Source organism: Natrix helvetica, assembly GCF_964273705.1.
Source record: "Natrix helvetica genome assembly, chromosome: 1".
Lineage (NCBI taxonomy): Eukaryota > Metazoa > Chordata > Lepidosauria > Squamata > Natricidae > Natrix > Natrix helvetica.
The window spans coordinates 192,219,174-192,234,544 of record NC_138548.1 but is presented as its reverse complement, the minus strand read 5'-3'; the positions used below and the strand labels follow the sequence as shown (position 1 = coordinate 192,234,544).

At 43.5% G+C, this 15,371-nt stretch overlaps 1 protein-coding gene across 4 annotated transcripts in view; it reads right to left on the bottom strand.

The window, feature by feature from the left end:
• Positions 1-15,371, bottom strand: part of PNPLA6 (patatin like domain 6, lysophospholipase) — a 119,763-nt gene that overhangs the window by 30,464 nt on the left and 73,928 nt on the right. For all 4 annotated transcript variants that reach the window (XM_081966134.1, XM_081966135.1, XM_081966137.1 and 1 more), the window contains exons 16-24: positions 14,484-14,689; positions 10,093-10,224; positions 9,777-9,900; positions 8,265-8,378; positions 6,762-6,837; positions 6,445-6,585; positions 6,302-6,365; positions 698-866; positions 141-323 (exon numbers count right to left, since the gene is read on the bottom strand). In XM_081966134.1, the coding sequence (XP_081822260.1) occupies positions 141-323; positions 698-866; positions 6,302-6,365; positions 6,445-6,585; positions 6,762-6,837; positions 8,265-8,378; positions 9,777-9,900; positions 10,093-10,224; positions 14,484-14,689 (1,209 nt within the window). The remainder of the gene's footprint in view (positions 1-140; positions 324-697; positions 867-6,301; positions 6,366-6,444; positions 6,586-6,761; positions 6,838-8,264; positions 8,379-9,776; positions 9,901-10,092; positions 10,225-14,483; positions 14,690-15,371) is intronic.

Genomic DNA, 15,371 nt, shown 5'->3' with positions numbered 1-15,371 from the left:
GCTATAGGGGAATCAACATCCTCAAGAAAAGTGCTATTCAGTCTTACCAGTTTCTCCACCAAAGCAAAAAAGACAGGCCTGACTAAGACAAGAGGGAGCACAGAACAAGATGCAATGGTGAACAAACAGAATAGAGGTACCAGTTTGTTGGGACTGCGTCGAGAAAAAACCCTGCGGGGGCACTTAATGTGTAGGTGCCCTGAACACCAGCTGCGCATGTTGAGCCACTCCACTGTGCGGGCAGGGCTGGGGCCATCTTCACGGTGCAGGAGGATAAGCTGCTTTAGGGCCCGCACTGCTGTATTCTCCAGCATCTGTTCTAGCTGAGAGTGGAAGGAGAAAGGAGAAGTCAAGTCAATCACATTCATTACCATCGTAATGACTTTGACTGATTATGTTATTACACCTTTATGTTTCTTATGGAGCCAGATCCAACAGAGAGCCAAAAACCAAGTCTATTATTTGAACAGGGAAGACAATCAATTAGCAAGAGAAAGCAATATTGACAGACTAATAAAAATGCTCTTTGATCCTACTGAAATCCATTTAAAGTTCTATGCAGGAGGATGTGGATTTGTACAATGGAAACCATTCACAAACACCCCTCTGCCCACTCAAGCAAACTGATCTACCTGCTCAAGTAGAGCAATTGTATTTCTTAGACCAAGTTTCACTTTAGTCAAGATGGACCTTTTACCTCACCCAGTGTAGGCTCTTGGTCCCCCAGGCCCACAATGAGAATGCAGTCAGCCTGTCGGATGCAACGCACTGTCCAAGGAGTCAAGGTGTAATCAGTCTGATACAAAACAATGCGATGAATGTCCTCTTGCTGAGCCAGCCAGCCAGAGAGTCGATATTCATGGATACTGTAAGGGAAGAAAGGCAAAATAAAAATGTCTCATTCCAGTCTCACTGGCAGCACTGTAAGAAGGGAAAGTATTCTTGTGCCAGGGGGTCCTTCTCTTTCTGAAAAGTTCTCTTTTCTCTTTTTCCAGTTCTATAGATAGGTCTCAGGTTTACTTGCCGCTATTCTTGGGGGTGGAAAACAAACAATTTCACCTTCTTCTTTGTGTCCCCCTTTTACCCAGGCTTATTTTACAGCAGGGGTGAAATCCTATCTGTTCTGACTAGTCCGGGAGAACAGGTAGCGGACATTGGGCCTGGGTTGCAGAAGTGGTAGGGACCGCTGGCTGGCACGCCCCCGAACACCCAAACTGGTAGGGACCGCTGGCTGGCACGCCTATTGCAACACCCTTCTGCCAAAGGATGCCTCAGCTGAAGTGTATGCTTCCAACTGGTAATGCTTAATGAAGGGCGATGGGGATGCCCATGTAGCAGCCCTATGAATATCCTCAATTGAGGCCACCGAGGTGGCAGCACTCCTTGTGGAATGCGCTGTAATGCTTGCTGGCACTGGAAGATGCTGAGCCTCATAAGCTCTGGCTATCGCTGTCCTGATCCATCTACTAATAGTAGAGGGAGAAACCCTAGCCCCTAACGTAGATGGCTGGAAGGAAACAAAGATTGCTTCCATTCTCCTGATAGGTGATGTGTGCTTCAAATAGATGCGCAGAGCCCTCCTAACATCCAGCTGATGCCAAGATCACTCTCTCTCCCTAGAGGGAGCTGGGCAAAAATCAGGTAGTACTACCTCCTGAGCGCTGTGAAAGGGGGAATTAACTTTTGGAAGGAACCAGGGATCAAGCCCGAGGACAACTCTATTGTCATGAACGACACACAGATCGGCTCTGGAGGATAACATGCTGATCTCTGAGATGCGTCTGGTGGAGGTAAATGCCACCAGGAAAACTACCTAGAAAGTTAGAAATTGTAGAGTTACTGATCTCAACAGTTTAAATGGAGCCCCAGTAAGTGCCTGAAGTACTGTAGGAAGATCCCAGGTAGGGAACCTACGAACTACAGGGAGTCTAATGTTGGCAGCGCCCCTAAAGAACTTTTTGATGACCAGGTGTTGGGCCAAAGAATGAGGTCCCTCACCCCCAAGCAAGGTAGCTAGTGCAGCCACCTGCCTATGGCTGGTACTATGTGAAAGAACTTTCTCTAAACCATCCTGAAGGAACTTGAGAACTTGGGGAGCGGAAGCTGACGTAGGATCTATCTGCTCCGACTGGCACCAGGTGACAAAGGTGGCCCATATATCCACGTGGTGAATTGCCTCCTAGAGGCCTCTATGGTCTTGATCACTCAGGCTGAGAAGTTAGCAGCCCTCAATTGTTCCCGCACAAGTGCTAGGCAGTCAACTGGAGCCACTGAAGCTCCAGATGGACCAGGACCCCCTGGCACAAGAATACTTCTTCCCACAGGATCCTCCAATGGGAAGACACAGACAGCCCTACTAGATCTGCGAACCAAGGCCTCCAAGGCCAATATAGGACTATCAGGATCACCTCTGCCCTTTCTACCACTATCTTCCGTAGGACCCCCGGGATGAGGGGAAGGGGAGGAAAGGCATAGAGGAGCTCCTCCAGCCAGTTGCAGCAAAGCGCGTTGCCGTCCTCTGCCCCCTGAGACAGAAATTGAGAGATGAACCTGGGGACTTGTGCGTTCGTTGGTGTCGCAAACAGGTCCACCGCCGGCTGACCGAACCTCTGACAGATCTGATCGAAGATGCTGGGATGGAATTGCCACTCGCCGTGGAAACTATGGCTGTGCTGAGCCAGTCGGCCTGATGATTCTCCACGCCCAAAATGTGTTCTGCTTTGAGCGACAGGAGGTGCTGCTCTTCCTCAGTCGCAATGCCTTGTGCCATAGTCAGTGATTGGTACCACCCAGTTTGTTGATGTGCGCTTTGGTGTCCACATTGTCTGTAAGCGTGAGGACATGCCGGTCGCTGACCTGCACCTTGAAATGGCGAAGAGCCAGATGGAGAACTCTGAGCTCGGGCCCATTTATGTTGTGTCGCAAGTCCGCAGGAGTCCACTGACCTTGGGTGAGTTGTGAGTCCAAAAACGCTCCCCATCCAAAGAAGCTTGCGTCCATGGTCAGGACCAGCTGGACCGGCTCCCTGAATAATAAACCCTTTTGCAAGGCCGGGGATGTCCACCAGCGGAAGGACAGAAGGACCTGGGGCAGCACGCGGATCTTGAATGTGGCATTGCTGGTCCCATTTCTCTGATGAGGAAGTAGCAGCCACTGCAGTGGTCTGACGTGAAGGTGAGCCAGTGGAATAATCACAATGCAGGAAATTAATTTCCCCAGAAGCCGGAAAGAAAGTACTATGGGAACAGAATGTGCCCTACGCATCTGATCAATTGTACTAAGCTTTCCCTACGGTCAGGAGAAAGGAACATCTCACTCCCCATGGTATCAATGATAGCTCGCAGTCTAGTGGTGGGCTCCAGATGACTCCTCTTGAAATTAATCGAGAATCCCAGATTTTGAAGGGTCCTAATTGTAAGCCTAAGATCTCTTCTGGTCTGTGTTGGCCTGGCTGCCTGAACGAGAATATTGTCCAGGTAGCACTGCAAACAGACTGGGGTCAAGTGGAGGTGGCCGCCCACAACCGCCGGCACCTTAGTAAATGTCCTAGGGGCTGAAGCAAGTCCAAACGGAAGTGCTCTATACTGGTAAAGGACCCGTCCCCCATTGGAAAACCTAAGGAACTTCCTATCTCATGGAGGATCATAAGGTGGAGGTAGGCCTCTGTAAGATCGATTGAGGCCAATTGATCTCCTTCCCTGATCCCCTCCAGAATGGATTTTAAGGATGCTATTTTGAACTTTAGGTATACCAGGTGAGAATTTAAAAGTTTTAAATCGAAGATCGCCCTCCACCCCCTTGAACTCTTAGGGACAACAAACAGGTTAGAGTAGAAACCAGATCCTTTCTGCTCTTCCGGAACAAGCTTAATTGCCCGGATGTCCAGCAAATGCTGGACAGCTTTCCTCATAACCTGGTGCTTGATCTTATTCCTGGAAGGAGAAAAGGTCCTGAAAAGTTTGGGAGGGTGGGAGAGAAACTCTAATCGCAAGCCAAATCTAATTGTCTGAAGGATCCATGAGTCTGAAGTGATAGAATCCCAGCTATGTGCAAACAAGGAGAGGCGGACGCCTATAGGGTGATTCGATCCTGAATCACTTACCTCTGCAGAAGGAACAGCCACCCCTTCCTTGAAAGGGCTACTTGCTCTGTGTCTGGTATCTAGACCTATCCCTGGGATATTGCCTATCCACCTGCCTAGGAGATCTGGAGGAAGAGTACCTGTGCTGCTGAAACTCCTACTTGGGAGGGCGGTAGGAAGGCCTCCGGAAATAAGGTGCAGGACATTGGTCAGAGTGCCTGGCTGCTGTGTGAAGAACCTTGCGCTTATTTTTGTCCTCTACCAAGATGGGTTCCAGGAAAGCACCGAACAAGGTCCCACCAACATATGCTGAAGATGCCAGCCGCCACTTGGACCTGGACCTGTGAACGCAGGAGGGTCAGGTGCTAGAGCATCCTCATCATCCGAGAGATCAATCTCCCCCTGTCCTTCTCCCTCTAAGAGGGAACCTTCGCTAGCAACCAATGGAGAAATGGCCCTTTGTTCCCAAATAACCGAAGTTCCGGGTTGGTCTGGATGACCCCGTGGGATTCCCCTAGAAGGAATTTGCTTAGCGGGAGGATTTTTCTGGTGCAGCCCAGAGACAATGCCTTGAGAAATGGCCTGAGCAATTAATTGCTTGAAACTTTCTGGAAGGTCAGGAATGGATGGCAAAAGGACTAGTGGTTTTAAATCCGGCCTAGCACAAGCTGCTTGGGGGGGCAATCTTGACCTATGCTGGATAGGAACCGAACCTGATGCCAAGCAGCCAAATGGATCCTCCTGGAAGATTGCTGGATCCTCAGTGACCAGGGAGGTCCCTCTCCGGACTAGGAACCCCAGAGGACACAGGTGAGGTTGCTTCGCCCAGCTGCATGGCATCCGGCATCTTGAGTACCCCCATGGGTCGGGTTTACTTATGGAGCGCAGCACTCGAAGTTCAGCCTCACCACCTCCTGATAGGCCGAAGCCAGCTGCTGAGTAGATCAGATCCTTCTGGCAACTCCATGTGCGTTTCGCCTGCACGTGGCTTCCAAAATGGCGGCCGCTGACTCCACAGCCTGAAACATGCCGAGGAAGGAATAAGAGGGTACAGTGAGAGAGTTCCTGCCCTCAGCAGTGCTCAGTGGCCCTGGATTGCCTGCGACACCCTGACCAAGTTGCCGTTCCTCGCCATCCCGCCACATGTGTCTTCAACCAAGCTGTTGCCCACACTTCAAAATGGCTCTATGGTCCAAATACCAACGCCTCCACATGGTTCGGCTCACTCTGGGACCGTGGGAAGCTTCCTCCAACCGGCAGGGTCCCTGCAACCCCCAGATGTGATGGAGTTGCTGCACCTACTACTCATGGAGCGCCCCAGTGGTCTTGTTCAGTCCCTCACTTGCTGGCAAGATCCAGCTTACACCAGGCACAAGCAACTAAGGAGACTAGAGGAGAGGAGGTTGGAAGGTGGAGAAACGGGATAGAAAGGAATTCAGGAGCCAAGCCAAAAAAGGTCTCTCTCAGGCCGACACTGAGTTTAAATTGGAGCCAGGCAGAGGAAGTAGAGTGGTGTGGCTTCAATTCTAATTCAGTCTCTGGGCAGATTGGATGTGATAATAACCCATTCCTGAACCCTCCCACAAGCTACTCCGGAGAACCCAGAATTTTGGCTTTTCTGGAGCTCAATCTCTTTGCGTGCACGGCACTGCTGAAAACCAGCCTGCACATGGGCCAGCTAATCATTGGGTGCACATGCGCACTAGAACCAAGCAGTTCGGCTTTTCCGGAGTGTGGTCCTGACGAGCGTGTGTTGTTTCCTTCAGCACTCAGTGCCAAAAAGGTTCGCCATCACTGTCCTAGCAGGTCGAATTTGGCGTGATTCCCTGGAGCCCAGTGGAGATGTGTCATGTCGCTGAAATGTCAGCCCCACTTCCTGTTCCTTTTTCTTGATGATGAGCCATTTTTAAAAAAGATGAAGATTGGCTTGTTTCAAATCATCTTAATTGAAGACACAACCTTTTTCCTTGGGAATAAATGACACTCACAACATTTATATCTACATTTATCTTCAATATGATTGTCATTATGACAATGCACATTAGATGCTTTGGTGGAAATATATGCCAGTGTATTTCCCTACAGGAGACCATGGACAGATAGAATGGCTGAAACAGAATATATGGCAGATAGTAAATACTCTGGGAGAAAAGAGTACATTTCATCTCCATGCTCCAGTATCTGTTCCTGTTTACAAGCTTATGTGTGTTCCCAACCCACCTATCCAATGCTGATCCCCCAAGACGAGCACGGATAATGTCACTGGTGAGTAGCAGGGTTGGGCCTGTGAAGAAAAAGAATAATGATGACAAAAGCAGCAGAATGAAGCAACATAAAGAAAGAGAGCACTAACAAGAACTCACCAATTGCATTCAGAGCATGTTTGAGTTCCAAGGTGAAGGCTGCCATGGGTACCTCATCATACACTGGAAGGACTGCCACTGTTGAGAGATTACTAGCTGGATTGGTCAGTTCTGAACTGGAGGGCATGCCAAGACCTGAACCTACATGAGAGATACAATAATCATTGAAACGCAAGTACCTGAAGTACCTGGAAGGAACATTAGATACTTGAAGCCACACTCCATAGCTTTCTGTCACATGAGGATGCTGTTTCAAGCGCTGATGTTTTCTGGCCACATGACAAGTTGGTACACAGCCTGAAGTGAGATATTTTTACCTGGGAAAGAGCCACGTAACTGCTGCAGATTCCCCAGGATCTTCTGACTCAGTAGGTGGATAAGGCGGGTGACAACCTATATAAGGCATTAGAAGATTGGAGGATGCCAGAGCCCAGAATTTGGACAGTAATACATATAAACAACGATTTCTGAGTCTGTGAAATATCCAGCCGATGAGATGCTAGCCTTCTTAAAATGATTTTTTCCCTATTCACATCTAAAAAAGTTCCTCCATTCTCTATTAAAATGCAATTCTACATATATATCCTGAAGTATTTCCCTAGATATCCTAGTACCGGGATGGCAAACCTACGGCACATGGAGCCATTTTTCAGGGCATGCGAGGCGTTCCCCTGGCCAGCGTGCATGATGGCTAGCGTGCATGAAGCTTCCGGAGTGCAAAAAAATGGCCCTATGGGCAAACCAAATGTTCAGGAACGGGCTTCCGGTTTGCTCGTAGGGTCGGTTTAAGCCCACCAGAGCCTTCAGGGGCCTTCTGGAGGCTTTCTTGAAGGCTCCGGGGGACAGAAAACGACCCAACAGACAAACCGGAAGTCATTTTGTAGGGCTGTTTTTTTGCGCGCAGGAGGCTTCAGGGAAGTTCCTGAAGCCTCCGGAGGGCCTACGGGGGAGGCTGTTTTCACCCTCCCCAGGCTCCAATAAAGCCTCTGGAGCCTGGGGAGGGCAAAAAAGCATGCAAAAAATGGGAGTGGCTGTCATGCGCGCATGCGCACTGGGGGTGCACATTGCATTATGAGTGTGGCACAACCGTGCACGCCCCCCTGCGCTCCCCCCCGCTTATGGCATACGAGCCAAAAAAGGTTCGCCATCGCTGTCCTAGTATATCTAACTCCTTCTAGAAAAAGCGTACTATCAGCAATGAATCTACCTTGTTTAAAAGATAGCATGGTTTGCTACAATGTGGAAAAGCAGCATTTTCTGTTATGATTTCCATTTGAAAATCTTTTGAAGACATGATGACTGTGGAGGTTAGTGTTTGTTCATAATGCAATCGAGCCAGTTCACAGCAGACAAGAAAAACTCAACATGAGGGCTCACTTCTGGATTAGTTTTGATCATACTGACTTTGAAAAACTAGGCGCCTACAACATATGCTGTTTTGTTGGGGCTATCCAAAAAGTTTGCATAAGAAATTAACAGTGCCATAATTTGTATTATTAACACATGGTGAGCCAAGTCAAATAATGCAGTGAAGCAGCTACCTACATATTCAATTTCCAGATCAATAGCCTATAAAGCTTTACGATCTTCCTTTGCACTCAATATTTCTGAACACTGATAAAGCTTCTCTACCTGATCATGTGTGTCCAAAATATACATATTATGCCACAGAGATCCTATACGTACAATGTGCATTCACACATCCTACAAACTGAATGGAAATAAATCTGCAGAACCATTTGCAAATTCAGGAATGAGTTGTACACTAGGACTGCAAAGCTTACTTCAAATAGAAAATAGGGAGAACCCTGAGCCTTCACCTGAGGGTAGCGTCTTTTGATGTTGTTGAGAGTCCCTTCTGGTAACTTTGCCAACTCTGTGTCCCGTACAGCATGGACAGTAGTAGCTCGTACTTGGTGGGTCAGAGCTTCTACCTATATCACAAGAAATGAGTCACAGCAGGTAAATCACATCATCAGTCTTCCGACATGAAAAAGAGCACCCCACATCTAGTGAGATGCTCTTCTATAAGTATGAATACATAGTCCTCACTTAATAATAACAATTGGGACTGGAAGTTCGACTGCTAAGTGTTGTGGTCATAAAGCACAATGCCATGTGACTATGATGCTTGTAACGGCACTTCTAGAAGTCTCTGCTTACTATTGTTAAGTGAGAATCACAAGGGTTGGGTTAAGTGAGGATTTAACATGATCATGGCTTCAAAATATACAATTTTTATTAAGGATTATAATTACAATATTATGATGTTATGATATATTGCATCATTTTGTAGCTGATACTAACAAACAGCTTGATAATTTTTTTGTTTCTGCTTAGAATCTTTAATTCTCCAAGATTTTAGTCCCCAAAATTTAGTGTCCAGTTTTTAAAATTATAAATTTACTTATCTTTGTTGACTTTGGGAAGGCCAAGGTAGCCAAAATATATCTGGTTCCCAAAAGAACCTATAGTTAATTCCAAAATCTTAACAATAAAAGTTAGTATTCCAATTTTATGTGGACTCTTTAATTTGTTTATCATTTTCTTAGATAAAAATCTTATTTAGTGTTTTTGCTGTTTAATTCAAATTCTTTCTTAAGTTTATAACTAATTTTCTTTTGTTCAGAACTGAAGCTAAACTCATCCAGCAGCTTTCCGAAGTTATCACTCCAAAGATCTTAATAGGTTTAAGATGGTTAATAGGCAATTTCTAAAAATATTTAGATAGTGAGACTTGCAAACCTAGTATCCTTTAAAAGCAGGATGGCAAATCCCTTTCTCTCCCAATGCTTAAAATTATGAAAACTGCCGTTTTAGAGTCTCCTTATGAGGAATAGTCATCCAGAGCACATGTGGGTGATCTCCTGTCCTCCCATATTCAGAGAGGTTCCAAAGACCGTCCATTCACTTGTTTTTTGATCATTGCTACAATTATTGACTCCACTTTTGTGGAGAGATATTCAGATTGCCATGCCTCCACTGGAGGTTTCATATGTTTGCAACTTCCAAATTCTTGTTGGCTTCTCTATTGACTTAGCCAGCAGGGAAAGTCACAAATCATGATCACGAGACTGTGGGATACTGCAATGATTGGAAATCCAGGCTGGTTGCTGAATGCCCAGACTGCAATCATGTGACCATGGCCAGAATTCTGAAAACCAATAGTAGCTGCCATTCATTCAGTGCTATCGCAAATTCAAGTAGCAAGTAGTTATTAAGCAAGAGCCACCTGGTCTACAATTGGTCTAGAACAAGAATCTGATGCTATGTCTATGAATCTTCTTAAAATTATGTAACTCATATTTGGGCTCAATGTACTTAGAACTTACCACTCCAATGAGGTCCCCACGCCCATATTCCCCAACCAGTTCCTTCTTGCCATTGGCCTTCTGGATGACAGAACGCAAGCGCCCATTCAGCACTATGTAGGTGCAGTCAGACTTGTCACCTTGCCTGGAGAAAAAGGAAGAATCATTTATTAAATTGGTCTCCTTCTCTAATAACCAGTAAAGTCTGCCTTGAAGCAAGTTATTTCTGTGCAAATATCATGGCACAGTGTGCCTCTAACTGAATGGGGGATTCTTTAGCAAAGGAAAGGCATTAAATGGAGATCATGGAGCCAAGGAAAAAGGTCCTTTGTCTTACCTGTAAAGTGCTCGCCCAGCCTCTACTGCCATCCAATCAATAGCGAAGTCCATTTGACGCACAAAAGGAGACATGCGGGCTGCCACAGTATGAGCCACACTCAGCACCACACTTGGCTGTTCCCTCATAATCCTAAGGAGGAGTCAGAAGTTACTGGAAGACCACAGCCTTTGCAATATATAGAAGTTCCAGTTCATGTCTCAGTTTTGCCAGAATCGAGAAAGAAATAGATCCAATTTGGATTCAGGGAAGATGCTGCTAGTTAAGAGTTACAGCAATAAGCATAGTGAATCTCAGGACAAAGCTCAATTAATTTTTACTGATTTATTCATTTTTTATTCAACAAGTGACTTTGGGCAGTGAACAATCATAAAACCAACTAAAAATAAATTTCCATTATAATATAAAAGTTAAAATACATACAGCAGCTGAGGAAAATATTACAATTCATGGATGTTAAAACAATCAGGAGACAGGACCTTTCAAACACTTGGGCTCAGACCCGGCCACATAACCAGGTCTTCGGGCCTTGGCCACCCTGATCTCTGGAGGAAGGGTGTTCCACAAGGCAGGTGCTATGGCAGAAAAGGCACACCTCCTGGCTCCGTTAGCTGGCATTCCCAGAGTATGCCCATCCTGCCAGACTAGACTGGATGGATAGAAACATCTGGAGAAAAAAAGTCCCTCAAACAATTCAGTCATTAAAGAAAGATAACCATTATTTGTGTGTGTGTGTGTGTGTGTGTGTGTGTGTGTGTGTCTGCATTTTAATTTTTTTAATTTTTTAAATATTTTATTGTTTTAATTAAACAAAAAACACACACAAAAACATTCTTCATTACATCTTCCAGAAAGCATGTCGATTGGTTACAAATAAATTTCGTGCGTTACTACAATCATTCTTTATATTTCATTCAAATTGAATTGTACATTTTAAATCAAAAATCTTTATACCATCAATATACCATCATTCTCATTTAACTATATTTGTTTAAACGTGCTTTTGTCTAGAATCATTTATATTTATATTATAATAAATCTAGACAAAAATTTATTACTAGAAGTTATAAGTACCCAGGAGAGATTACATCTTTATAACAAAATCTAAACAAAAAAAATATATTAATAAAATTAGTAAATCTTTTCCCCAGGTCCCATATTATAGTTTATATCCAAATTGTTTTTACCAGTTAGAGTTATTATTTCATTATTATTGTCATGATGGGTTATCTGTTAACGAATAAACATTTTAAAAACAAAAACATTCTATAAGCAGCTACAATGTTCTACTTATTAATCACCAAAAATTAACTAAGTTTTTATTTTTATTTTTATTATTTTTTCCCATTCAATTATGTTTTATTTGGGTTTCACTATTCTTAACTTTCTTATTTTACCCATAACTATTATTTTTAAGTTTTGTTACATTCCTTCATTGATTCTTGTTTCTTTCCTCCATCCACCTATACCAGTGGTGGGCAACCTTTTTTTTCAACTGAGCCAAATCTCGCCAAAACCACAATTGAAATTTATTTTGAGAGCCACATTTTTAAAACCGAAAATACATAGGATGGTACACTGTTATTTATCTGTGGATGTTATATATTGACCTCAGAACCTGGCCACTAACTTATTTTGCTGGCTCCTAGATTACGATATTCCGCAATTTTATGTCCACACACCCCTTTTCACATCAACCCTTTTTATGTCAATCCCACAATGTCACATTTCTCCCCTCGTGTCACATTTCACCCCCTCATGTCTCATTCCCCCCCCCTCCATGATGGCCATGGAAATGGAAAAGAAGGAAAGGAAAAAGGAAAGGAAATGGGAAAGTAGAAAGGAAAGGATGAAGAAGGGAGGGAAAGGGAAGGGAAAAGAAAAAAGGGAAAAGGAAATAAGGAAAAGGAAAGGAATGGAAAAGACAAAGGAAAGGAAATGGAAAAGAAGGAAAGGAAAAAGGAAAGGAAATGGAAAAGAAGGAAAGGAAAAAGGAAAGGAAAGGAGAAATGAAAGGAAAAAAATGAAAAGGAAAGGAAGATAGAAGAAGGACAGAAAGGGAAAAGAAAGAGTGGAAAGAATTGGTACTGCTCAAAAGTCCAGTCTCAAGATCGCGCTCAGACAGTCCAATTCCACGCTGGTTCCCTCTCTCCCCAAAGCGAAGGGATCGCAGAAAGATTGCCCAGTCCAGAACGGGCTTCAGACGATGCAATGCCTTAGAAACCCCGGATATGCAGAGAAAAGCAGGCTACAACCAGCGAATCATGTTTTCCCAGGAACCAATGAAACCCCATAGGACCAATGGGAATTCTCCATTCTGCAACGTCATCGGTATCCGGGCAGAATCTTCCTTGATTTCACCAATCATGGAAGAGAGAGTTCGGTGCAGACAGAGAGAAGGGAGGGAGGGGGGATATTTTCACTCACATTTTAAAACTTCTGCGCGGCGTTTCCTTGTTATCTGCGCAACTTAGAGGGAACATTGGCGGCCGCCCGAGGAGGGAGGGGAGCGGGCGCCCGGCACACAGAAGAGCCGCATTAAAGTGTGTAAAGAGCCACATGTGGCTCGCGAGCCGCGGCTTGCCGACCACTGACCTATACCATTTATCCCATATCTGGTAGAATTCTGATTCTTCTTTTCCCTGAATTTCTTTAGTTAGTTTGTCCATTTCAGCACAGTCCATAACCTTTCTTATTGTTTCATCTTCACTTGGAGTTAGTTTGTTTTTCCATTTCTGGGCATAGGCAATCCTTGCTGCCGTTATTATATGTAGTATTAAATACTGGATTTCTTTTTTGCATTTCGCAGACATTATTCCTAATAAGATTTCCGGTTTCCATTCTATTTTAACTCCCGTTATTGCCTCCAGCCAATTTTTGATCTTTTTCCAAAACTTTTTAGCCTCCTCACAGGTCCACCATAAATGGTAATACGTTCCGTGAATCGATTCGCATTTCCAACATTTTGGGGAGGTATTTGATGATATTTTAGCTAACCTTGTTGGTGCCAGGTGCCATCTATAAAACATTTTGTACTGGTTTTCCTTGTATGCAACTGATAATGTCATTTTTAAGTTTGTTCCCCAAAATTTTTCCCATTTGTCTAATTCAATATTATAGCCAAAGTTCTGCACCCATTTTATAATTTGTTCTTTCACAATTTCCTCTTCCATTTGATACTTCAGGAGAAATTTATATATTCTCCCTATCATTTTTCTATCTGGGCCTTGAATAATTTTATCCAATTCGTGTGGTTCTGTTTCAAAGTTGTATAATTTGGTATCTTTATTGTATTTAGTTTTGATTTGAAGGTAAGTTAACCAGTCAACTTTCATATTCTGTTCTGCCAATTCTTCAATTGTTTTTAAGTTTCCCTGTCTATCAATTAAGTCTCTATATCTTAGCATTTTGTTCCAATCTATAAAATGTGGATGAGTCATCCTTTCTGTTGGTGATAGCCAATTCGGAATTTTCACATAGTGGGTTTTTTTTTATTTTGAGCCATTTTTGCAATAACGCTCTTCTAATTAAATGATTTTGAAAGTATTTGTGCGTTTTATTTTTATCATCCCATAGGAATGTGTGCCAGCCTGCTTGCAAATCATGGCCTTCCAAAGTCAAAATTCTTTTATTCTTTAGTTCTATCCAATCCTTCACCCATGTTATTGATACTGCCGATGCGTATAAATCCCAATTTGGTAATGCTAAACCTCCCCTCTCCTTGCTGTCTTGCATTGACTTTAGTTTAATCCTCGCCTTTCGTCCCTGCCAAATAAACCTAGCGGTTATTTTGTTTAGTTCTTGAAAGAATTTTTTACCCGGATTAATAGGTGCGGCTTGCAACAGGAATAAGATTCCTGGTAGAATATTCATTTTAATTGTCGCTATACGTCCCATGAGTGATAGTTGAATATTTTTCCAATTTTCTAACTCTTTCTTTATTTGTATCACTAATTTATTATAGTTATCATCTTTAATTGTGGAACATTTTGCCGACACCCAGATCCCCAAGTATTTCACTTTCTTAGTTATTTGCATTCTGGTTGTTACTTCCAGTTCCTCTTCTTGCTTTTTTGTCATGTTCTTGGATAACCATTATTTTTAGATAGCTCCTTTTACTGGAGAAAAAAAAGAAAGGAAAACTACACCAGAGCCACAAAAGCCCTTCCTGAGCAAAACCATATTGGCAGCATAAACCCACAGACAGAACCACTCCTTTTTCTCCATTTATCCGTGAGACAGCCCAACCAACCCCCCAGCAGAGAACAGCAAATGGCTCACACTAAAATAACAGGAGCAGTTGCCACATGTGAACACGGCTAGTGATTGGGAAGAACATGATGGCAGGAGAGCCAGGCAGAAACAGAAATATTTATGCACATAGTACTCACTCGTAAAAATCAGACTTGGAGATCTTAAGGAAAGTACAATCACGATTTGCTTTGATGGTGAAAATCAGTGGCTCTCCAGTAAGCACTGCTAGCTGGCCCACCATCTCTCCAGGTTGCACCAAGAAGAGGCATACGTCTTCAGCCTTGTCAATCATCCGCTGGTAAACATGCAGACAGCCCCACAGTACAAAGTGCAAGCTGACATCCTGTCAAAAAAGACCAGAATAAGCAGCCTATTCCAAGGGAATTGGATCACCATTGAGCAGGATTGGGCTGAAGCTTCAACAGGTTTCTAGAAATAGCTTTAAAAAACTTTTTATCGCTTAAAAACTAAATTGATGGGGTTGCTAAAAAGCTGGAAATTAATGTTTTAACAGGAGTGTTTTGCAGCCAATGTGCACTCCACTTTCTTTTTCCTTCTTCCTTTCCTGACAAATTATTCCTCTCCTTTTATAATCCACAATTCAAGTGGCCAGATTCTTATTAAAAGCTACAGCATAGGGTTCTACATTGTGGAAGGAAACCTTCAAATATTTGAAATGTGAAGAACCCACCCAGAAGAATACACACTGACATTCAATCCACATGAAATGCTTCTTGAGAAGTATTTCCTTCTAGAACACAAGTCCATCCAACATTAGGTTCTGATTACAGGAAAAATCTATTTTTGTTTAAGAAATCGTTCCTTTCATCTTTTTCTGATCTTCAAAGGGAGGAGATTATCATTTGTATTTCTCTGACTAAGCTAGTGAAGGGGAATAGTAATAAGGATATACTAAATAATACCAGAATATAATATACTGGAATACTAGAATTAGTAGAAACCTGTTGTTTCCGGTACATTCTTATAACTTTAGATTTGTATTTCTTGTATGTATCTAGCATTAT